The 22316-nt window shown below is 46.6% G+C and overlaps 10 protein-coding genes across 10 annotated transcripts; 7 read left to right on the forward strand and 3 right to left on the reverse strand.

Moving 5' to 3' along the window:
* Window positions 1-11: 11 nt before the first annotated feature.
* On the reverse strand, window positions 12-1049 carry V2V93DRAFT_392292 (DNA glycosylase; the record flags this gene model as incomplete). Its single annotated transcript, XM_066912469.1, has 2 exons — window positions 12-908; window positions 966-1049. The coding sequence occupies 2 exons, from the start codon at window positions 1047-1049 to the stop codon at window positions 12-14; spliced, it is 981 nt and encodes a 326-aa protein (XP_066764262.1).
* Window positions 1050-1488: 439 nt separating this feature from the next.
* On the forward strand, window positions 1489-2092 carry V2V93DRAFT_381898 (ubiquitin-related domain-containing protein; the record flags this gene model as incomplete). Its single annotated transcript, XM_066912125.1, has 3 exons — window positions 1489-1522; window positions 1592-1946; window positions 2041-2092. The coding sequence occupies 3 exons, from the start codon at window positions 1489-1491 to the stop codon at window positions 2090-2092; spliced, it is 441 nt and encodes a 146-aa protein (XP_066764263.1).
* Window positions 2093-2843: 751 nt separating this feature from the next.
* V2V93DRAFT_373768 (uncharacterized protein) lies at window positions 2844-5991 on the forward strand. Its single transcript, XM_066911076.1, has 3 exons — window positions 2844-3207; window positions 3285-5015; window positions 5076-5991. Exons 1-3 carry the CDS (start codon window positions 2962-2964, stop codon window positions 5718-5720), a joined length of 2622 nt encoding a protein of 873 aa, XP_066764264.1. The 5' UTR covers window positions 2844-2961; the 3' UTR covers window positions 5721-5991.
* V2V93DRAFT_373771 (uncharacterized protein) lies at window positions 5942-6739 on the reverse strand. Its single transcript, XM_066911077.1, has 2 exons — window positions 6295-6739; window positions 5942-6234 (listed from the first exon to the last, which is right to left on the reverse strand). The coding sequence occupies exons 1-2, from the start codon at window positions 6621-6623 to the stop codon at window positions 6129-6131; spliced, it is 435 nt and encodes a 144-aa protein (XP_066764265.1). The 5' UTR covers window positions 6624-6739; the 3' UTR covers window positions 5942-6128.
* Window positions 6740-6806: 67 nt separating this feature from the next.
* Window positions 6807-13228, forward strand: V2V93DRAFT_338280 (uncharacterized protein). Its single transcript, XM_066907760.1, has 5 exons — window positions 6807-7416; window positions 7498-10034; window positions 10094-10578; window positions 10639-12678; window positions 12742-13228. Exons 1-5 carry the CDS (start codon window positions 6903-6905, stop codon window positions 13013-13015), a joined length of 5850 nt encoding a protein of 1949 aa, XP_066764266.1. The 5' UTR covers window positions 6807-6902; the 3' UTR covers window positions 13016-13228.
* Window positions 13066-14185, reverse strand: V2V93DRAFT_387936 (uncharacterized protein). The gene has a single exon (XM_066912314.1). The coding sequence runs from the start codon at window positions 14006-14008 to the stop codon at window positions 13202-13204; it is 807 nt and encodes a 268-aa protein (XP_066764267.1). The 5' UTR covers window positions 14009-14185; the 3' UTR covers window positions 13066-13201.
* Window positions 14186-14187: 2 nt separating this feature from the next.
* Window positions 14188-15608, forward strand: V2V93DRAFT_349299 (uncharacterized protein). The gene is made up of 2 exons (XM_066907947.1): window positions 14188-14613; window positions 14671-15608. The coding sequence occupies exons 1-2, from the start codon at window positions 14527-14529 to the stop codon at window positions 15367-15369; spliced, it is 786 nt and encodes a 261-aa protein (XP_066764268.1). The 5' UTR covers window positions 14188-14526; the 3' UTR covers window positions 15370-15608.
* Window positions 15609-15756: 148 nt separating this feature from the next.
* Window positions 15757-18598, forward strand: V2V93DRAFT_373775 (uncharacterized protein). The gene has a single exon (XM_066911078.1). The coding sequence runs from the start codon at window positions 15887-15889 to the stop codon at window positions 18470-18472; it is 2586 nt and encodes an 861-aa protein (XP_066764269.1). The 5' UTR covers window positions 15757-15886; the 3' UTR covers window positions 18473-18598.
* A 236-nt stretch (window positions 18599-18834) lies between these two features.
* V2V93DRAFT_392299 (Septin-domain-containing protein) lies at window positions 18835-20331 on the forward strand (the record flags this gene model as incomplete). Its single annotated transcript, XM_066912470.1, has 3 exons — window positions 18835-19066; window positions 19153-19616; window positions 19684-20331. 3 exons carry the CDS (start codon window positions 18835-18837, stop codon window positions 20329-20331), a joined length of 1344 nt encoding a protein of 447 aa, XP_066764270.1.
* Window positions 20332-20901: 570 nt separating this feature from the next.
* V2V93DRAFT_392300 (NAD-dependent glycerol-3-phosphate dehydrogenase N-terminus-domain-containing protein) lies at window positions 20902-22122 on the forward strand (the record flags this gene model as incomplete). The annotated part of the gene is made up of 3 exons (XM_066912471.1): window positions 20902-20948; window positions 21026-22004; window positions 22072-22122. 3 exons carry the CDS (start codon window positions 20902-20904, stop codon window positions 22120-22122), a joined length of 1077 nt encoding a protein of 358 aa, XP_066764271.1.
* Between the last annotated feature and the right edge of the window lie 194 nt (window positions 22123-22316).

A 22316-nucleotide genomic window follows, 5' to 3' on the forward strand; every position in this document is an offset into this window, starting at 1 on the left:
ATATTCTTCAATTAACTCTTTACCCTCCGCTTTCGTAGACGCCGATCACTTACAAGTTCCTCGATATCGACTACTGGCTGTTCTGCTTTAGATTCGGGCTCTATTTTCACTAGAGCCTCATCTCTGCTTGAAGGTTCTAATTTAACTTCTGCCGGATCTCCGTTATTTTCCATGCCGCTATCTTCTTTAGTGACGCTCGCGAAATACTTTGATGAAGTCTCTGGCTCCGACTTCCTTTTCTTTGAAGTAGCCGGTGCAGTAAGCATACGCCGATCAACAGACTTGCAGAGTCCAGTGTCTGCAATTATACAGTGGCCGCACATCTTTGATCGTGCGCCACAGATTGTCTGTCCGAATCCGACAAGTAATGGATTAGCATCTTTCCAGTGCTCTTTAGGCACTATATCTTCTATTTGAACACGTGCAATTTCCGGAGTCACTTCCTTTGATCCAGATCGGGATGAAGGGGGAAACACTAGTCCAAACTGTTGAGATAATCTAAGGACATGGGTGTCGACTGCTAGTCCAAAATCATGTTGCAAGCTCATGTCATTTTCGAGCTGACCGGGGTACGGCTGAGCATTTTGTAAATAGAGAATACCCATTTTGGGGCCTATTCCGGGAAATTGCTTAACTATGGTATCGAGGTCTGTAGGGATCTTCTCGTCAAGCGGGTTGCCAGGGAGCAGCATCTGTGCGATTTTTTTCATATATACAGTTTTCTTGGCGTGAAAACCTACTCCGTGTATAAGAGTGTCAAGTAGTTTGTCATCAAGAGAGACTATTCTCGCTGCAGTGATTTCGTCTGGGTGGAAGTGGTCGCGCAGGGCTTGCACAGCGGCAAAGGTGTGCTGGTCTTTGGTCTGCGAGGAGAGAAGAAGGGAGATGAGAACCTGCAAGTTTTGCGACTAGTAAAACGCAGTCAGCACCATTAAAATAGAGCAAGTTGACTTAAGTAAACTTACAGCTATGGACTGAGATTGCTTGACATTCTCTGGGAGAACATGGCAACCCATGCTGTCGACAGGGGCCGGGAAGCGATTGCGCATATCGACGACGAGGTTGTGTAGACGCAGCCAGCGGTCTCTAAGCGCAAGCAGCCGCTTCGATGCGGCGCTAGAAGGAGTGACGTAGGAGTATTCGCAAGCCATCGAACTGAGCCTAAACCGAGCCAGATCAAGCAAGAGAGAGTAGAAGCATGTCGCTCCCAGCAATCGCTCAGGCGAGTTTCGCGAAAAGTACGCCGAGGCGGAGTGCGGCGCGCTGACGCGTGATCAGCACGAGACCCTCGACAATGTGAGCGAGATTTGGGTCAGGGCTACCGGTGGCGATAGCGGCGTGCTTATAACAACCACGTTCGGCCCACTTGCGCAGCAATCCACTCATCCACTCATCACCACTTTCGTCCGACAGCATCGTTCGCTGTCTCTTCCTTGTTCAGTTTTCTATATTGCAGCTTGCCTTTAGTATCTTGCAATCATTTTCGCAATGCATGTTCTTGTTAAGACCGTCGACGGAAAGGGTACGTGTCTCCGCTTGTGCAGTCTCGGGTTTTGGACCGCTTGCTAACTCGCCGCTTTCTCGTCTCTAGTTCTCACACTTGACGCTAGCGAATCCGACTCCATAGCTTCTGTCAAGCAGAATTTGCAGGAAAACCACCACTTCCCTGCCTCAATGCAGCGTCTCGTTTTTTCCGGCTCGGTGCTGAAGGACGAGGCCTCACTGAGCGACTGCGCCGTCGACGACGGAGCAACCGTCAACCTCGTTCTACGATTACGCGGTGGCGGCCCATCAAAGAAGCGTTGCTCTTTCAAGACCTGTTCATCGACACCTCTGCGGATCGTCGGTGACTGCTCGTTCTGCGATGGCCACTTCTGTGCCAAGCATCGCCTTCTCGAGGACCACAAGTGCACCGGTCTGCAGAACTGCAAGCAGCAACTGCATGAGTATGTCCCCATCCAATCAAATCTAATTTGTCGTGCATCTACATCGATACGCGGCATATCCTTCTGTTAATAGTCTAACTTGCATTCTGTTTAGTCGCAATGCTGTCAAGCTGCAGCAGGAGCAGACGGTGGCGAGCAAGGTCTAAGCAAGGTCCGAAGGCAAGGTCTAAGCTTATTGGGTGATCAGCTCACCTTCTGTCTCCATCGCCAGTCTCTTCACCGGCATCGATCTCCTACATTGATACACACCTCATATATACTATCTCAAACCTGTTTTTTCTCCTACGGCGATATCGCGTTATGTATCGGGCGTTTATTTTCGGTTCCGTTGGCTCATTGTATCTCTAATCACCGCGCGTCTTTTCTAATCATCTCCCACGTCATGCTTGTGCCTCTGCATTCCATCATCGTTCGCTATCGCGGCTCATCTCTGATTCTCTTTCACGCCATCGTCGACTCATCTCGCCTTGTCTCTTACCTCACCTCACCACCTCTTTGCACGCACAGCCGGTTTATTATCTTGTTTTTTTATGCGCTTTGTCGGTGTTGGTTGTCTTCGTGGTCAATATTTGCCTTTTGCTTATTTGTATGCGTTCTATAGTATATTCTTGAATTTGTGATACTCCAAGGTTGGATTGGCTAACCTCTAATAATATTTTGCTTTTTATCCTTGTTATGTAGATTACTCACTCACTTAGTCCGGGCCGCGGCAATGCGCATGCGTGATGACGTGGAGCATGTGGCTGACATTGGGGCGCAGCTAGTGGCTATATCCTTCCCCCGCATTCGGCAACCTTCTGGAAGCTTGCGTGTGCGGAATCACCGAAAACGCGTGCTCGGAGTCGTTGGTGGTGCGGCTCAGTCCCCAACAATCCAGGCCCGAAAAACAACCTGACTTTGTATTTTTAAATCCGCAACAACCTACAGTCAAATATAGCTTTGTGTTTGTATCAACCTGTAACGTGGTAACTGGCTTTGATTGGCATTTAGTTTTAGCTATTCTGCAGAGTTGACTATGGGCAGAGAAGATGCGCCACTGCCGCCGACATTGCTGCCGTCACGGCTGGCTCGCTTGGTTTCTGCCATGTCGCGCTCGTCGACCGTCTCTCTCCGACTGGGAACTTATGTAGTCGAGACCATCCTTGACTCTGCTAGATTGGGGTCAATCACTGGTCTTGACGTCGCACGTCGAGCTGTCGAGACACTGGTTTTCAAGGCTGAGGAAGATGTTCCGGATAGCGGATCTGCTACCGGCGCCGGTGTATGTATTGAATACTGCTTTATGGTGAACTTTGCAGTTGTGAGAAATCTGTGCTGACCTTTTCAATATCTATTCAGATGGCCGCTATAAGTAGAACATCGACTCTGGCTCAGCTCTTTACATCCGCCTCCTTTCATTTCGTTTCATCTGCTGTCTCGACCGTCTCTAATCTCGCACAAGACTCAGTCCACATGCTTGATTCGATTTTTGGCTCAACAGAGTCTTCTCGAGCTATTGCATCTATAATATCTCTCATTCGCCGCGAGCTCGGTGACGGCGCTGGTCTTTACGGCTTAGTCTCTGGTCTTACCTGTTTCTCTATTCTGCAAGCGCGAGGATGGCGTAGAACTGTTCAACAGATTGAGATGCGTGTGTTGTGGGATGTCGTTGTTCTTGACACAGGTGAGACTAGAACTCTTGAGGTTAAAAATCCTCAGGTTGATCTATACGACGAACTTTCAGTTGTAAAACACATTTCCCCCGACGCAGAAGTTTTGATCAATACAGAAGAGGTTACGACAAAGACTACAACCATAGAAGTTATTGGTGGAACACCAAGTGATGCAAAGGTCGTCATTCCTGAAAACGCTGTTGTCATGAAGGAAGAAACTGTCGACTTCCGTGACGGAGAGCGGTCACGCTACAAAGTTATGTTTCAGAGCGTCAGTCGACGTGTCAACAAGAAGCGGGGATCCAGCGAGGGGGTCAACAGTGTCCGCAATGATAAATCTTCTTTATTGCCTACTATAGAACAATCTCCTTCTTTAGAGGATATTAGAAATAATCCTAATACGCTAGCTGCGATCGAAGATCCAGATGACTCTGGTATTCTTGATCTTGAGGAGCCAAGCAAGAGGCGGAGATCTGCTGACTTTCCGAGTTCTCCAGTCTCCACCTCTGCTAGACGGGAGTCTGAGTACACAGATACATATGACAATCTGATCAAGTCATCTCAATTTGAGGATGCGACCGTTGCTCCTGATTCTCCGGCGTCGGTCTCGCGGAGAGTATCAAAATCGATTTCTCATTACGAAGATAGCAAGCGTGCTGCTGGTGAAGCATCTCAATACTCTGTAATTTCGCGACACAACTCGACGTCTTCTATTACTCCGCGAAGACAACATAGCAAGCTGCAGTACGACTCCTCGCAAAGTAATGGCACAAGCGGTTCTTCATCGCCATCGCTTTATCGCTCGAATTCTGATCGCCGCAGACAGTCTATTGGTTCATCTTATACTGTCAAAACAACTCAGTCTCAGACATCTCTTGTTCTTGATGCTAGTAACGAGCCGCAAATCCAGCCATTCCCGCCTGCTCATATTTGCAACAATATGGCGAAGTACATGCGATTTGCCTCTGCCTCATATGGACAAGCTTTTCTTCGTTTGCTTGGTCTTGGAGTAGCTGATCGCATATTCCCCTCCACGGACTCACACCACGCCGAGCATCATGCATTTGCCAACCACACAGGAATTGGTATTGACCATATTCTTCTATCCAGCTACTCAGATAAAGTCATTGAACAATCGGGAGGTATTCCACTTGTTCATTTCGTGGCTGTTGATCACTTGAATAAGACAGTGGTACTGACGATCCGTGGTACTTTGGGACTTGAAGATGTACTCACTGATCTCACTTGTGAGTATGAGGATTTTGAATGGCGTGGCAAGACATATAAAGCACACACTGGAATGCTGAAGAGTGCTTTACTCTTGACGAGAAATTCGAGTCGGGTATTGATGACAATCAAGGTGGCATTGAATGAGCTTGGCGGCGACTATGGACTCGTAATTTGCGGTCACTCCTTGGTAAGCTCTTTTCTGGTCGGATAAGAGATTGAACCTCTTTACTAACCTATTTGGTTTCAGGGTGGAAGCGTGGCAGCCTTGCTGAGCATCTTGTTGGCTGAACCTGCTCCGGGCGGCATGTGGGTGACTTCTTCTACGTCGAATCTACCTCCCGGTCGCAAGGTCCATAGTTTTGCTTTTGGACCGCCGGCGACGGTTTCTGCAGACTTACGCCGCATCACGCGTGGATTGACTACGTCTGTGATTTACGGTAACGACGTTGTACCTTGCTTATCGCTTGGTGTTTTGCACGATTTGCAAAATGTTGCTTTAGCTTTCAAAGCTGATCATCAAGTGGTTGACGAAATTAAGAAGCGGGTATTCGCAAAGCTGGCTTCCCGAACGGGTGCTTTTTTCGACGCCCAGGATGACGAGTACCTATGGAATGAATTGTGCAAACTACGGGCGCAGATGCAACATGAAAAACTTGTTCCACCTGGTGAGGTCTATCATCTTACTACAAGCACGGTGTTTGAGACTCATGATGGTCGCACGAGAAAGGCTACACGAGTTGTTGGACGTGTGGTGCTCGATGTCGAAAAACGTTTTGGAGAGCCAGTCTTTGGAAGAGGGATTTTCCATCACTCGCCGCTTTATTATGAACGGGCACTTGAGGTATTAGAGAGAGGAATCTGCGGAGAAAACGAGGACCAGAATGGGGTTTAGATGATTATTAGTGTATATTGATACTTGCAGAGACCAAGCGATAATTGACGGAAGATTGTCTGGACGGAGTATAAGTTTTTGGCGTTTTAATCTGGCAAATAATTTGGTTGGTTTCGGATAATTGCTGTTGGATAATTGCTTTTGGATATTGATTTTGGATAATCGCTGTTGGCTTTTGGATGATTGGGTTTAAATCTAATTTCAACTCTGGAAAATAGTTGTAAATAGGGCGAGTATTAGTGAATTCTGAAATACATAATGCGAAAAAAAATTTATATAAGTAATGTACAGCCAACTTTTTGTCCCTACAACTATGAAAACAATAAAAATACAATAACAAACATGGAAACTCTAGCCAAAGTTGAGATTATCGCTGAAATGAAAGCCGGAGTGCAAAAGTGACACAGTCTATCGTCGAATAAGAATGTAGATGTTTTCTTGCTTTAATGAAGCGAGCTTTTTGTAAGAGCCCTCAAGGCAGAGAAGTAGTCCTCCAAAAGAGACATATACGGCTCTAAATAAAGAGCAAGTTAGCATACAATATAAGCCCGATAAAAGACTCTTTGCAACTCACATGTTTTCGTTTTTGCCTTCCTCGAATTTGTAGACGGTACCGTACATCACATAATCGTAATCATCTGCCAGACCACGCTCGCCGGGCTTTGGCTCCCTCCAGCCTGAAGACGAAGTAGATGCAGAGGTTGAATCTGTAGAGAGAGTCTTTGCGAGCGCGATGGAGAGGACGTCACCGAGTGAGACGGGGAACAGCTCAGTATTTAGATCAAGAGTGAGATGGATGTCTGCCGAACTGTTTGAGGTCGCGGTGATGCGCGAAACGCGATCGTAGCGCTTATCATCGAGAGTCGTAATCGTGAACAAGTCGTCAAAGAGAAGTGCCGACATGATGTCCGAGGAGATAAAGGGTCGGTAGGTGCAGGAGAAAGAACCAAGCCTGATCTTTGAAGAACTCCAAAGTGAAAAAAGGACATGCTGCGGCGGTGCGGCTCTAAAGGTGGCAGTACAGGAGGCGGTGCAGGCGCTTCCAGCCAGTCGTCGCGGAGCCGCCTCGAAAGCTGCAAAGTCCGGCCCCTGCGAGAGCCTAACCACTTCCCACTCCAATACTCCTTCATCTTCCATTTGTACACCTGGCTGACAGCTTTTGCAACAACAAGAAGCTTTCCAATGGCTGACAACCTACCGTTGGATTCGCGGGATCCGCGGACGTCGGTGGAGCAGTCTTACGAGGAGAGTAAGCCTGCAGAACTGAACAACGACCGAACCGATCATGAATCCCAGCACGAGCATCAACTAGATGAGAAAATGGCAGCCGATCCACTGGATTCTGAGAAAAATGAGCCTGCTTCTACTGAACCGAAAGAGTCTGAAATGGCCGAAGAGCTTGTGGAGAATAGTGACAATGCAGACCAGATGGTCGAGCCTTCCGCAGCTGCTGAGCAAGACGCGACTTTGAACGCTGAGCAAGCCGACGATTCTCTATCACCTCCAGTTGAGCCTGCTTCTAGTCAATTGACGAGTTCTACAGCTCCTTCAGTTACTGGCAATTCACCTACAGCTGTTTCTCATGGCACGCCAACTTCATCAATGCTCTTTGTCGCAAAGGCGTTCGAGTCGATTTTGAACACCCGCGATGGCAAGCGTAAAGGCCCTCTACAAATTGGCCTTCAAAATGCAGTTGGTATGATATGTCTTGAAGATTCAATACATGAAGACTTTCTTTTAAATTTAATAGCCATCTAACTGAATTCTCACTACGCAGAACAATTGAATCGTCTCGCGCCCACTACTCCATCACCATCTGTGATTTTCGAGCCCCTCCGCCTGGCCTCAATAAGTAACAACAGTGACATCAAGGTAATTGCCCTAGATACATGGGGGAAACTTTTCTCTTTCTCTTATTTCAAGGACCTGCCCGCAGTCGCCGAGCCAGCTCCCGCAGACGTTGATGATGCAATCGCCCCTGTCGCCGCGCCTCGCACAGGAAGACTTATTGATCAAGCTGTTGAAGTCGTTTGTGACTGTTTTACTGGTGATAATACAGATGAAAAAGTGGAATTACAGATCATTAAGGCTTTGATGGCTGCTGTCTTGAACGAGAAGCTAGTCGTTCATGGCGCGGCTTTACTTAAAGCCATCAGACAGACATACAATGTTTTCATTCTCTCGAAATCAAATGCAAATCAAGCTATTGCACAGGCTACCTTGACACAGATGGTGAATGTTATTTTCGAAAGAGTCAAGTCGCGAGTAAAGGTGAGAAAGCCTGACGCGGCTTTGGATGATATAGCTGTCGAGATACCTCAAGGTCCGCCCGTTGACATCAATCTTGAGGAAAAGCTTAACAAGGAAGATGTTGATGATATTGGTGACGATGCCACACTGGCCGAGAAAGAGCTGTCAGAGGCAACGGATGCTCCTACAAATGGCGATGAGACTGTCAGCAAGGCTAAAATCACATTAGAGTCATTTGAAAATCGCAAGTCGTTTGATCAAGAGCGAGCGCCCGAGACATCTTCTGGTGTACCCCAGCACGAAAACGAGCTCTATGTCCGTGATGCATTCTTGGTATTCCGCGCTCTTTGCAAGCTCTCGATCAAAGCAATTGATGCTGCTGACAATAAGCCTGACATGAGATCTCATGCCATGAGATCAAAGTTGCTCTCTCTCCATCTTGTTAGCACGATGTTAAGCCAGCACATGATTGTGTTCAAATCTCCTGATGTGATTATTCGATCCAGCGCCTCGTCAGAAGAGACATTATTCATTCACGCAATCAAACAGTACCTCTGTCTGTGTCTGTCTCGCAATGCAGCAAACCCCACTCCTGCTGTGTTCGAGGTTTCATGCGACATATTTTGGATGATACTGCTTCATCTCCGAAGTCAAATGAAGAAAGAGATTGAGGTCTTTATGACGGAGATCTATATGCCGATTTTAGAGATGAAGACCTCAACAGCTCATCAGAAGCAATACCTCCTTCGCGGATTTGCTAAAATTGTAGGAGATCCCCGAACATTGGTTGAAATCTATCTTAATTATGATTGCGATAACACTGCGTTGGATAATATTTACGAGCGCTTGGCCGATTACCTTGCTCGTATCTCGATTGTTCCCATTACTCTGACCCCATTTCAGCTACAGCAGTACCATGAGCTGCAAAAGACTGCGCCGACATCCGCTTTCGGCTCGGCCACGGGCCCTGGAGGTGGCGCGATCCCACCCTCATTTTCGTCTCACGCTGTGCAGACAATTCAAGCTACTGCAGCAGCAGAACTCACTTCGCAGGTTCCTCTGGAGTATGTCCTCAAACGTGAAGCTCTAGAGTGCCTTGTGACCATGCTTCGCTCTCTTGTCACGTGGGCTACGACAGGAATCGACGAGCAAACTGCAAACAGTAGCGCAGATGCTGAGATTGACTTGGAATCGATCGCTGAGGAGGAATCTGGTTCTCGGACTGGAAACGTTACGCCTAATAACGGTCTTACTGGCGCCTCGACCTCTACACTTACCCTCAATAACGGTGCGACGACCAATGGTAGCAGTACTCCGATCGATGATCCATCTCAATTCGAATCTTTAAAGCACCGCAAGACTGCATTGTTGGAAGGTATCAAACAATTTAACTTCAAGCCTAAACGTGGAATCGAAATGCTAGTACAGAATAATTTCATTCCATCCAGAGATCCGAAAGATATTGCGTACTTTTTGCTACATACCGAGGGATTGTCAAAGGCCTTAATTGGCGAGTATCTCGGAGAAGGCGATGCCGAAAATGTTGCGATTATGCATGCCTTTGTCGATTTGATGGATTTTGCCAATATGAAATTTGTTGAGGCTCTGCGCACATTCTTGCAGGCTTTTAGATTACCGGGAGAGTCACAAAAAATTGATAGATTTATGCTGAAGTTTGCGGAAAGGTATATCTCTGGCAATCCTAGTATCTTTGCGAATGCTGATACGGCATATGTGCTCGCTTACTCGGTTATCATGCTCAACACAGATCAGCATTCACCTCAGGTGAAGCAACGCATGGAAAAGTCTGACTTCTTCAAAAATAATCGGGGTATCAATAATAATGAAGATCTGCCAGAGGCCTTCTTGTCGGACATCTACGATGAAATTCAAAACCATGAGATTATTCTCAAATCAGAACATGATGCTGTGCTTATTTCTGGACAAGTTGCTGCGCCTAATTCGATTGCCGCAAACATAAGTCAAGTTCTGCTGACTGTGGGTAGAGATCTGCAGAGAGAAGCTTATTTGACAGCATCTAAGGAGATGTCAAGCAAGACTGAGGTATGTATTGTTGCTACTGATTTTTTATATCATGGCAACGCACTAACTATGGTATTTAGCAACTATTCAAGAATCTCGTGCGATCGCAGCGCAAAGAGTCGGGAGATGCACCCACTGTGATATTTTATCACGCATCTCGTTTTGAGCACATTGGACCTATGTTTGAAGTTGTCTGGATGTCGCTTCTTGCCTGTCTCTCTGCTTCTATGCAAGAGTCCGAAGAGTCAGACGTCATTAAATCTTGCCTTGAAGGTGTGAGATTAGCTATTAAAATCTCATGCTTATTTGATATTGAGCTCGCAAGAATATCATTTGTGAATGCGCTTGCAAAATTCACCAATTTGCAAAATTTGAGCGAAATGAAGCCGAAGAATGTTGAGGGAGTTAAAGTGCTTTTAGAAGTCGCTCTTAGCGATGGAAACCTGCTCAAGGATTCTTGGAAGGATGTTCTCGCGTGTATCAGTCAGTTGGAAAGATTTCAATTGATTGGATCTGGTATTTCGGAAGGTGTTGTTCCGGATTTATCATTGGCCAAGTTGGCTCCGTAAGTTCTTTCTACATGAAATGTGCACTCTGGGGTGATGTTTATTAACAATCAATATAGTCGCGAGTCTTTTGAGAGTCAGCGCTCAAAGGGATCTGTAACTACCACTTTGAGTCGATATCAGACCTCAACTCTGACTCAATTTTCGGCAAGCGTGGCTGAGGAGGCCAACGGTCGCGAAATCGTTGTAGCGATGGATAAAATTTTTACCCAAAGTTCTCGCCTATCTGGAGAGGCTATTGTCTATTTTGTTCGCGCTTTGACAGAGGTCTCGCGTGAGGAGATCGCATCTTCTGGACAAAGCGCGCATCCTCGTATGTTCTCTCTGCAAAAGATGGTGGACGTAAGTTACTACAATATGGACCGTATCAGATTTGAATGGTCCAACTTATGGGCGATCATGGGCGAACAGTTCAATCAGGTTGGCTGCCATCCGAATTTGACGGTTGTCTTTTTCGCTTTGGATTCGTTGCGACAGCTCTCCATGCGGTTTTTGGAACTGGAAGAATTGCCTCATTTCAAGTTTCAAAAGGACTTTTTAAGACCGTTTGAGCACATAATGTCCTATAATAACTCGCCTGCGGCAAAGGATATGGTTTTAAGATGCTTGCAGCAGATGATTCTTTCGCGAGCTGCTAGAATTCGATCTGGTTGGTCGACAATGTTTGGTGTATTTACTTTTGCTGCCAAGGAAGAATACGAACCAGTTGTTCAGTTTTCGTTTGAGAACATCAAGTTGATTCATAATGAGGACTTCGATTTAGTTATGGCGCAAGGTAGCTTTGCTGATTTAGCCGTCACACTAACTGAGCTGTCGAAGAATTATAGATTTCAAAAGATCAGTTTGCATTCTATTGAATTATTACGAACTTCAATTCCGAAAATGCTTGCATATCAGAAGTCTGTGCAAGATGGAACCTCAATAGTTGCACATGCGACCAAGGCTTCCATCGAAGATCCGTCAGTCAAATTCTGGTTTCCGGTTTTGTTTGCATTCCATAATATAATCATGACCGGCGATGATCTGGAAGTTCGATCACGAGCTCTTAACTATTTCTTTGATGCGCTAGTTGAGCACGGTGGAAACTTCGCACCAGATTTTTGGGATTTGGTGTGTCGTCAGCTGCTTTTCCCTATCTTCATTGTTCTCAAGAGCAGATCAGAAATGTCGCGATTTAATAACCACGAAGATATGTCGGTTTGGCTGTCTACAACAATGATTCAGGCATTGCGTAACTTGATGTCGTTATTGACGCATTATTTTGATCAACTTGAGCGTATGCTTGATATGTTTTTGGATTTGCTAGTGACATGTATATGCCAAGAAAACGATACATTGGCTCGTATCGGCAGTTCGTGCTTGCAGACTTTAATCACCAAGAACGTTACGAAGTTGAAGAAAGAGCATTGGTCAAAGATTGTTGCAGCGTTTGTGAAGCTTTTTGAGACCACTACTGCTTACCAGTTATTTACTGGTGAAGGAGTTGAGGCACCCGTTACGCCACCTTCAGAGACTGATCTCGAACTCGAGAAGAAGAATGGATTGAAAATTAATGGTCTTGCTTACACTATGGAGGCAGACGAGGAACTTGATCGGCAGCACAGTGAACGTCTAGGACTGCAGAGTGTGCCTACGTCTCCAGTATCGTCGTCTACAAATGGACATCAGAGAAGACAAAGTTTGATGAAGTCGATGACGGCTGAGGATAATTCAAAGCGCGGCCAGACTGTCGTGTCCCCAGAGAAGAGGAGAGAATTTAACAAGATCATTGTCAAGTGTGTGCTACAACTTCTGATCATCAACACAGTCTCGGAGCTTTTCTCCGAAAATGACGATGTGTATAACAATATCCCATCTGAGGAGCTACTTGTCTTGATGAGGGTCTTAAAGCGAAGCTTTAAATTCGCAAGAAAATTCAATGAGAACCGGGATTTGCGGATGAAGCTCTGGCGAGAAGGATTTATGAAGCAGCCTCCTAATTTGCTGAGACAGGAATCTGATGCGGCCTCAACGTATATTCACATCTTGTTGAGAATGTACCATGATACCAATCAAGATCGGGTTGAAAACAAGAGCGGAATCGAAGAAGCTCTTATTCCGTAAGTTTATCAATATTGATCTTATTTCTCAACGAATTTCAGTATTCTAACAAGAGTTTATAGGTTATGCGTCGATATAATTAAGGGATACACGATTCTCGACGAAGAAAGCGAACAGCGCAATATTACAGCTTGGAGACCGGTTGTGGTCGAGGTTTTAGATGGCTATCTTCATTTCTCGGACGAGGACTTTGCTCGTCACGCAGAAGTGTTTTATCCTCTCGGTGTTGACCTTTTGAGCCGTGAGCCGGGACCACAGGTGCGGCCTACTGTTCAAGCGCTGTTCAAGCGGATTGGCACCGTATGGATGAAAGGAAAGAGAAAGGCGCAATTCTGATTGGTTAAATTGATTGATTGGGTTTGTATCAAAACATAAAAATGCATGGTCGGGGAGCGTTCTCCGATTGAAGGGCGTGAGACTGAACGTATGTTGATGGATGATAGTTTTGGGGGGTTGAATGAGAAATATAGAAAATTCCTAACGATATTGAACTCCGGTTTGTATGATACAGGTTATGCAAGATTAAAATACAGTAGATGCAGAAACTAAAATATCCTGTAAAGAAATTGGTGATACTGCTGTCGGCTCGCCAGGATGTAGAAGCCCCTCTAGGGGAGTAGCGATGGCTAAGAGTAAACCACCGTCGAGCATGAAAAGCTCAAAGCGCCATGGTAGTGATTTACCATTGCGATGGCACCGAATGGCATCAGAGTATGGCAAATCTGAGAGAGTGAGATTTGGCACGTTAGAGAAGACGATAGAGTGAAGATCAGTGACGAGGCCGACTCCTAGAGCTTTAGTATACGCTTCTTTGAGAGCCCAGTACGAAAATAGCAAGACAGGCTGAGCTGGTGTGGAGGGATCAGGGGCAATTGAGGCGCACTCTTCCGGAGCAAAGACTTCTCGGAAGTCGTCGATGTGAGATGTTCCTGCTGAGGACAGATCAACGAGATCTGCACCGATACGTCGAGAAAGCGCGATGTCCTTGTCGTTACGCACGGCAATGACGACGCGAGAGCCGTGGTGCGATACGCTGTAGTCGAAGGCCACTGGCTTTGACGCGGACGGTCTGCCAGACTGCGAACGAGTAATTGAGCTCTCACACCACTGCTGTTGGGCGAGAGAGGTGATAGTCGCGTGTTGGAGGAGCAAGGAAGCGAGGTGGGTTGAAGCGTCGCGACGGAAGTGAAAGCGGCGGACGGAGTCTTGCTCGTGTGTTGGGAGGTAGCTCAGCGCGCAAGAGAACTGGATATTTCCATGCTCAGTCTCTGGCCACAGCTGCCGCAAGTCCACCCATCGCGCGACAATCTGCGGCTGTTTGGTGTCCATGGCGAAGAAGACTGATATCAGCCTTCGGGCGCAGATCAACAATGATGTAATGGGCAAAAGTTAATATTGCGCAAAAGTTTATACCGCAGAGGTTTTGCATTTATGCAGTGACGCGGCGCCAGTCCAATCTCTCCTTCGCCGTGCCTTTTCCCTTTCACACTTCAGCATCCTCTCCGGCACATTATCCTTACTTGGTGAGTTTCTCTTTATTCTGCGCAACTACCCCAGTTTGAGTGTGTTTGCTTTACTTTGTCTACTTGTCTTCTCGGCATTTTTCATTTGGTCCTGATTCTGATTCCTGTCCTGCGCTGTTTTTGTACCGGACCCCTCCGTCTCGACTCGCCTTGTCAGACAAACTTCTTTTTGTTTCTTTGTTTTTTATTCTCATTGTTCCCGGATCAATTGCCGATTTGTCTGGTGGTTACGTGCAGTCAATTATTAATCAATTATCCTTCTTTGCCGAGGCCGATTATTGCGCGAATTCGAGAATGATCCGCTAACAAGAAGCTTAGATCCTGATGGCTCCTCCCGCTGATGTCCCCCCTACTACCGGTGCAACTCCGACTCCGGTCCCTGTCAGTACTCGATTGATTAAGCTTGCAAAGGTGCGTAAGACAAAAAGATGTAACTGAGCTAAGTGATTCGCTAACAATTGTACATAGACCCTTCAGTTTGCCTGGTTTGCTGGCCACGTGTTCGTTCTCATCGGAGTTTTTTTCTATCTCCTTAGCGTTATCCGTTTCGCACCCAGCACCCCATGGGCTCGTTTTTGGTATCGTGAGGCTTACCTATCGGTCGTTGGTACCTACGGTATCGTGCTCTACCGGTCGTACCGCGCGAGTACCCCTACCGTGACCGCCGTAATTCGCGATGACAACGTGCAATACCTCGTTATTGCCTTGCTCTGGCTTATCTCGAAGCCTCTGCTGGTCACTCTTCCTCCTTTTGCGATTTACTCCTTCTTCCATGTTCTGACCTACACCCGCACTAACCTTCTTCCGACTCTCGGCCAGCCGACTACCTCCGGTACCGCGGCAAAGATCCAATCGTTTGTGGACAACTACAACGACAAGTTCACTGCTTTGGTCGGTAACCTTGAGCTTGTTTTGCTCGTGCGTCTGTTTGTCAATGCTATCTTGTTCCGCAAAGGATCTTGGATTTCGCTCCTTGTCTATGGAGCTTTCATTCGTCTGCGATTTGAGCAGTCGGCGTTCACTCGCCAGGCCGTCAAGAACTGGGAAGTCAGAGCCGATGGCTTGATTGCTCACCCGTCTGTTCCTGCTGGTGTTAAGAATGGTTGGGAGAAGGTCAAGGCTACACTTAAGGGTGGTGCTGCTGCTCCTGCTCCCAAGACTGAGTAAGCAGATCGACTTGATCACTGAAACAATTTTTGAAGATGATACTGATGAAGAGAAATTGGCGATGTCAGTTGAGCAAAGCGTAAACTAAATTCACGGAACATGACAGAAAAGTGGTCTCTTTTGCGTTATGGAAGGGTTTGATTTCTTATTCAAATGCTGTCATACGATCATTTATGTTATTATCTTGTACTTTTCTGCAAGGTAGTAGTGTGAATTGAATTATTTTGCAATATCTGTAACGTTTATTTTCTTTTTCTTTTCTCTTTTACTCTATCGTAGTCTGTAGAGCCATTATTAATCACAAGTGGCATTAGATAAACGCTATGCCTAAAATTATTACATTTCATGTAATATGGGTTAATTTACTAACGATCCTCAGACCGAAGAGTTATGGGTTATGAACTTCGTAGACAGGTACCAAAATAATGTGCAAAGCCGCATCGTGACCGTTGGAGATTTTACATCATGCTCCTCAGCCGGGGCGAGCAAAAAAAAAACCTGAAAAATTAGAGGCGAGATGAGTGCAAGCGATCTACCATCGCTGCTACAAGCAGTGAATTTTTGTGTAGAATCGTCCGAATCATCATATTCTTGCTCTTTGAAGGCGTCGCTGAAGGATCTTCCACGGACGCAAGTTCGCGCTATCGCACTGCTAGCACTAGACTATTTTCTTCAACAGAATTTTACTGGACCGCGATTATCAGATATTATACTCTCGTCACTCGAAGCAATTCTATCACCTCCTGAAAGTGCAGAGGAATGTGTGAAGGAGTTATCAGTGGATTCAGAAGTAGTGTATCAGCATACTGAGCAGGCATACCTGCTTCTTCTCACTCTTGCTGGATTATCACAGTTAGTCGACACCTCCTCTGATACTACTGAGGATGAATCGACAAAGAGACAGGATAAGCGATGGCTTGCTCGAGCACTAATGGTTCAGCAATCTATTCTCTCTGCGCCAGCGGGCACTCTGCACGATGAAATTTTTACAAATTTGACTGCCAGTGCACCGATTTCTACAACAACTGATTCGCAAGAGGAGTTTGAACAGCAAAAGAATTTGACAGCGGAATATTCGATGGAACTTGCTCGAGCTGACATATTCTACTCGTACGATGCGCGAGCGGCGAAAGCCCTTGAGAACGCAAAGAGTATGTCAGGGCTTAAAGTCAAAGTGACTGGTATGAAGGCGCTGCGGACAAAATTTCAGACTAGACAGCATGTCGGTCTGGTGGTTTTAGCAAAGAGTAGGAGCGTTTCAGTTTCTGACCCACCTACTACGTCGGCCACAATAGAAGCGGATATCAAAGAGGCGACGGCTGTGCCTGTTTCATTACCGCTCAATTCCGATCTGCTACTCGAAGCACCGCGATTCTTGACTGGTGAGTCAAGCGAGAAAGAGGAAGAACAAAACAAATCTATAGAGGAGACTGTTGAGGACGATGATTTAGCCAGCGAAGATCCCAACTCTCCGTCTCCTCTTGCCGATATCGACAGCTGTATTCTTCTGCTCACGGAGCACAGGATGAGAGTGTCGCTACCTTCTCAAGATCCGATTGTGACCGAGCAGCTTCAAGCGTACATTTCTCGAGTGATTTCTGCGTCCGGTCCGGCGGGATCAGTCAATTGGACTCTATACTCTCGAGCACTCTGGGAACGCAGTATTCTTGAATCACATTCTGCCAAGACAGTCGAACGCGGTACTCTTCAGCTGGCTAGTTTAGTTGATGAACTGGGGGTGGCTTCAGCAGCGACATCATTTGCGCATGGTCAATCTGAAACCGCTTCCTCGGCACCTGCGCATGAAAGATTACGGTTTATTCATTTTTTGCCTCTCATGCCTCGATGGAAGATGGATTTGGAGCTTGCTGAAAAATACATTTCGCTTGGTATGGTGCGCTCCGCTCAGGAGATTTACGCTCGGCTCAGACTTCCAATTGAGAGCGCACTGTGCACTGCCGCAGGAAATGAATCAAAAGCCGAAGCAATTAAAATGCTTGAGGATTACATTGCTAGCGGAGATCATGTCGATACTGCTCGTGCCTGGTCGTGTCTTGGTGATATAACTGGCAAGACTGAGTATTGGGAGAAGGCATGGGAAGTAGGTAGGTATGCTTCGGCTAAGCGATCTCTGGGCGAATATTGCTTTAAAAATGGTAAAGCAAGCGAGAGCATTATTCATCTTCGTGATGCGTTGGCAAAGAACTCTTTGAACCGCAACGCGTGGTTTCTTTACGGCTGCGCCGGACTCGAGACTGAACGCTTTGATGTTGCGGCTGAAGGATTTACTAGATGTGTATCGATGGACAGGGACGATTCAAAGGCATGGGCCAATTTGGCAACTGCCTTTCTTCATATGGGCGAGCAACAGCGTGCACAAAATATAAAAGATGGCGTTCGTGATGACGAGAGCAGCAACAAGAGAGAGAAGGAGGCCATGACGGCACTACTCGAAGCATGCCGGCTGAATCCGGATGACTGGCGACTGTGGAGTAATCTAGTGATTGTTGCAGCGCGACTTGAGAACTGGCAGGCATGTTTGCGGGGGTCAGTAAGAATGGCCGAGCTGCGTGCTCCAAAAGAAGGTGAGGACGCACTGGATGTGCCAGTGTTGCATGCGCTTGCACAAATTCTCGTGTCGGACGCTCTCAGCGACGGTCATCGGATGGGCGAGCCAGAGAAGCGCCTGACTGCGTTCGAGACGCATGCTATCAAATTATTCACCGACACTGTACCAAAGCTTGTGACGCGGACTCCTGAGCTATGGAGTATTGTAGCCAAGGTCGAGATCTGGCGCAAGAAGCCATGGGCGGCGCTTGATGCGTACGAAAAGATGCTACGATTGGCACTGACTGTTTTTGAGGCCGACGAGACCGATGCGGCCAAATGGAAGCAGGCGGTTGACACATGCGAGATGCTTGTGGATGGCTACGTGAATCTGGGGGAGTTGCCTGGGCGACTGGGCGAGGGCCAGCTCGTGTGCACGGATTGGAAGTACCGGGCGCGCTCGACCGTGCGCTCGGTGATGGGCAAAGGACGCCGGATGTGGGCAGATGGGGCAGAATGGGAGAGGCTGGAGAAGATGCGGGAGGACTTAAAATAATAGATTGTACATAGGCTGAATGTGTATGTTTTTATATTGATACATTAGCGCGACTTGTTTACGCGTCCAGACAAGTAATATACAAGCGGCGGTGCGTGGCGGTGTAAATTGTGGCGGTGTGCACCCCTTTTTGGACGGCTGCCCCTTCGCAGCAGCGCGTCGTCTGTTTTCGAATGCAGCTGTCGCGTCTTTCTATCTCTTCTCCCCACCACTTCTTTCACCTCTTATCTCCTATCTCTCTTTATTTGACCTCTGTTATCTTGAAGTGCCTCTAGATGGACCCTCCTTCCCCGACAGCCTCCTCTACGCCCTCCTCCGCGGCTCCGCAGACTCCCCCGGACGCGCTGCCGGCTTCTTACCCCATGCGGGCAACAGACTCCAATGCCTCCTCGACCGCGCCCGCCGTGCTTTCGTCCGCCCATTCGGCAAAGGCGATTTCTGTCGAGTCTGCCACGGCAGGCGTGACTTCGAATTCGAACGGCACTTCCATCATTCGCCGCAAGATCACGTCGCTCGTTGGATTCTCAAACTTGCCTGCTCAGTACCACCGCAAGTCTCTGCGTAAGGGCTTTGACTTTAACGTTATGGTAGTTGGTGAGTAGTATCATTTTCATTCAAGTCTAATGAAGGACGCTGTTTGTTTGTGGTTTAACATGATTCTGACACGAGAAAATAATTAGGTGAGTCTGGCCTCGGCAAGTCGACTCTAATCTCTACGCTCTTCGATATGCCTCTCACTCCTCCGCGCACACCCGCTTCTTCGGCAGCCGCAATTGCGAGAACAGTAGCTGTTCGATCTATCTCCTCTGAACTTGAAGAAGATGGTGTTAAATTGCGTCTTACTGTTGTCGATACACCTGGATTTGGTGATCAAGTCAATAATGATGATGCATGGCGCCCTATTGTTGGCAATATCGAGCAGCGGTTCGACGCATATCTCGAAGGCGAGAATATGAATAATCGAACTAAAGTTTCTGATACTCGGATTCATGCGTGCTTGTACTTTATTGCTCCTACCGGGCACTCATTGAAGGCTATTGATATCGAGGTTATGAAGAAGTTGCACCATAAGGTTAACTTGATCCCTGTGATCGCTAAGTCTGATATTCTTACCGACGATGAAATTGTTACTTTTAAAGCTAGGGTATGCATACAGTTTGATTTATATATATGTGTGTGTGTTTTTATCTCGGGGCTAATAAGTTTTTTAGATACGTGCCGACTTGGAATACCATAAGATTGCAATCTTCGAGACTCCGCGCTACGAGATTGATTCTAACGAGACGATGGAAGAAAAGACTTCTATCATGTCCAAAATCCCTTTCGCAGTCGTTGGTGCCACCGCTGAAGTCATCAATGCCGAGGGACGCAAAGTCCGCGGCCGCAAATACCCCTGGGGGGTCGTCGAAGTTGACAATGAAGATCATTGCGACTTCCTCAAACTGCGTGCTATGCTAGTTAAGAACTATATGGAGGAGCTCAAAGAGCACACCGACGAGATTCTTTATGAGAATTACCGGGCGCAAAAACTGGTTGCAATGGGCTTCTCACAAGATCAGTCCGTATTCAAGGAAATTAGCCCTTCTACCAAGCTAGAGCAAGATCGTATCCAGCAGAATGCTAGACTCCAAAAGATGGAAACTGAGATGAAGATGGTGTTCCAACAAAAAGTATCTGAGAAAGAGCAGAAGCTGAGGAGATCTGAGGATGAATTGTTTGCTCGTCATCGTGAGATGAAGCAGCAGCTTGAGAAAGATCGCCGCGAGCTTGAATCTAAGCTCGCACTGCTGGAACAGGAACGGTATGCGTATACTGAAGAAAAGAATGTCAAGAAGAAAGGCTTTTCTTTGCGATCATAGTTTACCGTTCTCTTTTTTTTTTACATATTAACTTCTCATGGACCTTGTTGGGAAGGTGACGCGCTGGATAGATGGTTCTCTATTCTCACTTATGAAGATATGACCAACGAGTACATGACCTGAAGACCAGATTCCGTACACGGTTATTATTTTCTTATTATTATTGCTTGTACTTTTGTTGCTTATTTGCAAATGCGTTGTCTTGTCGGGCTTACTATGCTTTAATTCTTGTATGTATTATTTAGTTTATGGAAAAAAGGATCCACATTATTTTTCTCTCTATTAATGTTAATCCAACGCAATTTCTCAATTAAGATAGCCACCACTCTATAAGTAATAACTTGTGACTGTAGTATTTTTATCCAGCCGAGGTGTACTATCACGTGATATTATTTGTGACTTTGCCGGTGCATGTTTGGACCAACATGCACAGAATTGTGAACGAGCCCGATGTGGTTTATTAGTATTTCTTCTTTCCTTTTTTTTTAATTGATGATAACTTCTTCAACAAGACGCCTCTCTTTACTAGGTTCACAGCTTGCTTCTGCCCGCCTCTCTTCGTCTACTGCCATGGCCGCTCCTCGATACCGCGTCTCCGTGATCGGTTCTGGTAACTGGTATAGCCTCATTATATATTGCAAGCTCTGACTGCTTTGGATGATACTGACCAATTTGTGTTTGTGCTTGGTTATAGGGGAAGTGCGATTGCCAAAATCGTCGGCGAGAATACTGCTGGAAATCCAAACGAGTTCGATTTGAATGTTCGCATGTGGGTTTTTGAAGAGATGGTCGACGGCAAGAAATTGACCGAAACGATCAACAGCAAGCATGAGAATGTAAAGTATCTGCCTGGGATCCGACTTCCTGATAATGTTGTTGCGGTTCCAGATTTAATAGACTGTGTGTCTGGTTCTGATATTCTCGTGTTTAACGTGCCGCATCAGTTTCTTCCTCGGATCTGCTCTCAGCTCAAGGGCAAGATTCCCGCGACCGTCCGTGCGGTCTCGTGTATTAAAGGTGTCGAACTCTCCGCTGATGGAATCACCCTCATCGCGACATATATCACTGAGCAGCTAGGTATCTACTGCGGTGCACTTTCTGGCGCAAATCTTGCTCCTGAAGTAGCCCAGGAGAAATTTTCAGAAACTACGATCGCGTACAAAATTCCGAACCCTGCCGATACGATTTCGCAAAAGACAATCAAAGCACTCTTTCACAGGCCTTACTTCCATGTCAATGTTATTAATGATCTTGCGGGTGTCTCTCTTGCCGGTGCGTTAAAGAATATTGTTGCACTAGCCTCTGGCTTCGTTGACGGTATGGACTGGGGCGACAATGCGAAGTCAGCTATCATTCGCCGTGGCTTACTCGAAATGACACAGTTCAGTCGCGAGTTTTTCCCCGAGAGTGAGTCGTCGACGTTTACTGAGGAATCCTGCGGTATTGCTGATGTCATTACTTCTTGCGCCGGTGGACGAAATCATAAGCTCGGAGTGGCGATGATCAAGACCAAGAAACCTGTTTTTGAACTCGAAGAGCTGCTGCTCAAAGGCCAGAAGGCGCAAGGTGTTACTACTGCGCAGGAGGTCCACGCATTTCTTCTGAAGCGTGGCAAAACTGCCGATTTCCCATTGTTTACTGCCGTGAATGATATTATTTTCAACGGACTTGACGTATGCTCCCTTGTCTCTTTTCTTCGCAGCTTATTTTGCGAAATATTTACTAATTTTTCTTATGTAGAGCTCTGCCCTGCCTCGGATTTTAGAACAGGTCGAAATCCAGGTTGATTAATTCCTCTAGGGAGTGAATGAACCACTTGGATGAATGGGAACTGTAATATGTGATGAGTTCATGGAGTGCCACCCTCTACTTTCACAGTAGCCGGTATCGCTTCTGCTCATTAAATAATTGTCATGCTATCGCAAATATGAATTTTGGTCTGAGCATTGGATTGCTTGTGTTTTACTGGTTGATTTACGACAACC

Source organism: Kockiozyma suomiensis (genome assembly GCF_038497685.1).
Source record: "Kockiozyma suomiensis strain NRRL Y-17356 unplaced genomic scaffold V2V93scaffold_12, whole genome shotgun sequence".
Taxonomy (NCBI): Eukaryota; Fungi; Ascomycota; class Lipomycetes; order Lipomycetales; family Lipomycetaceae; genus Kockiozyma; species Kockiozyma suomiensis.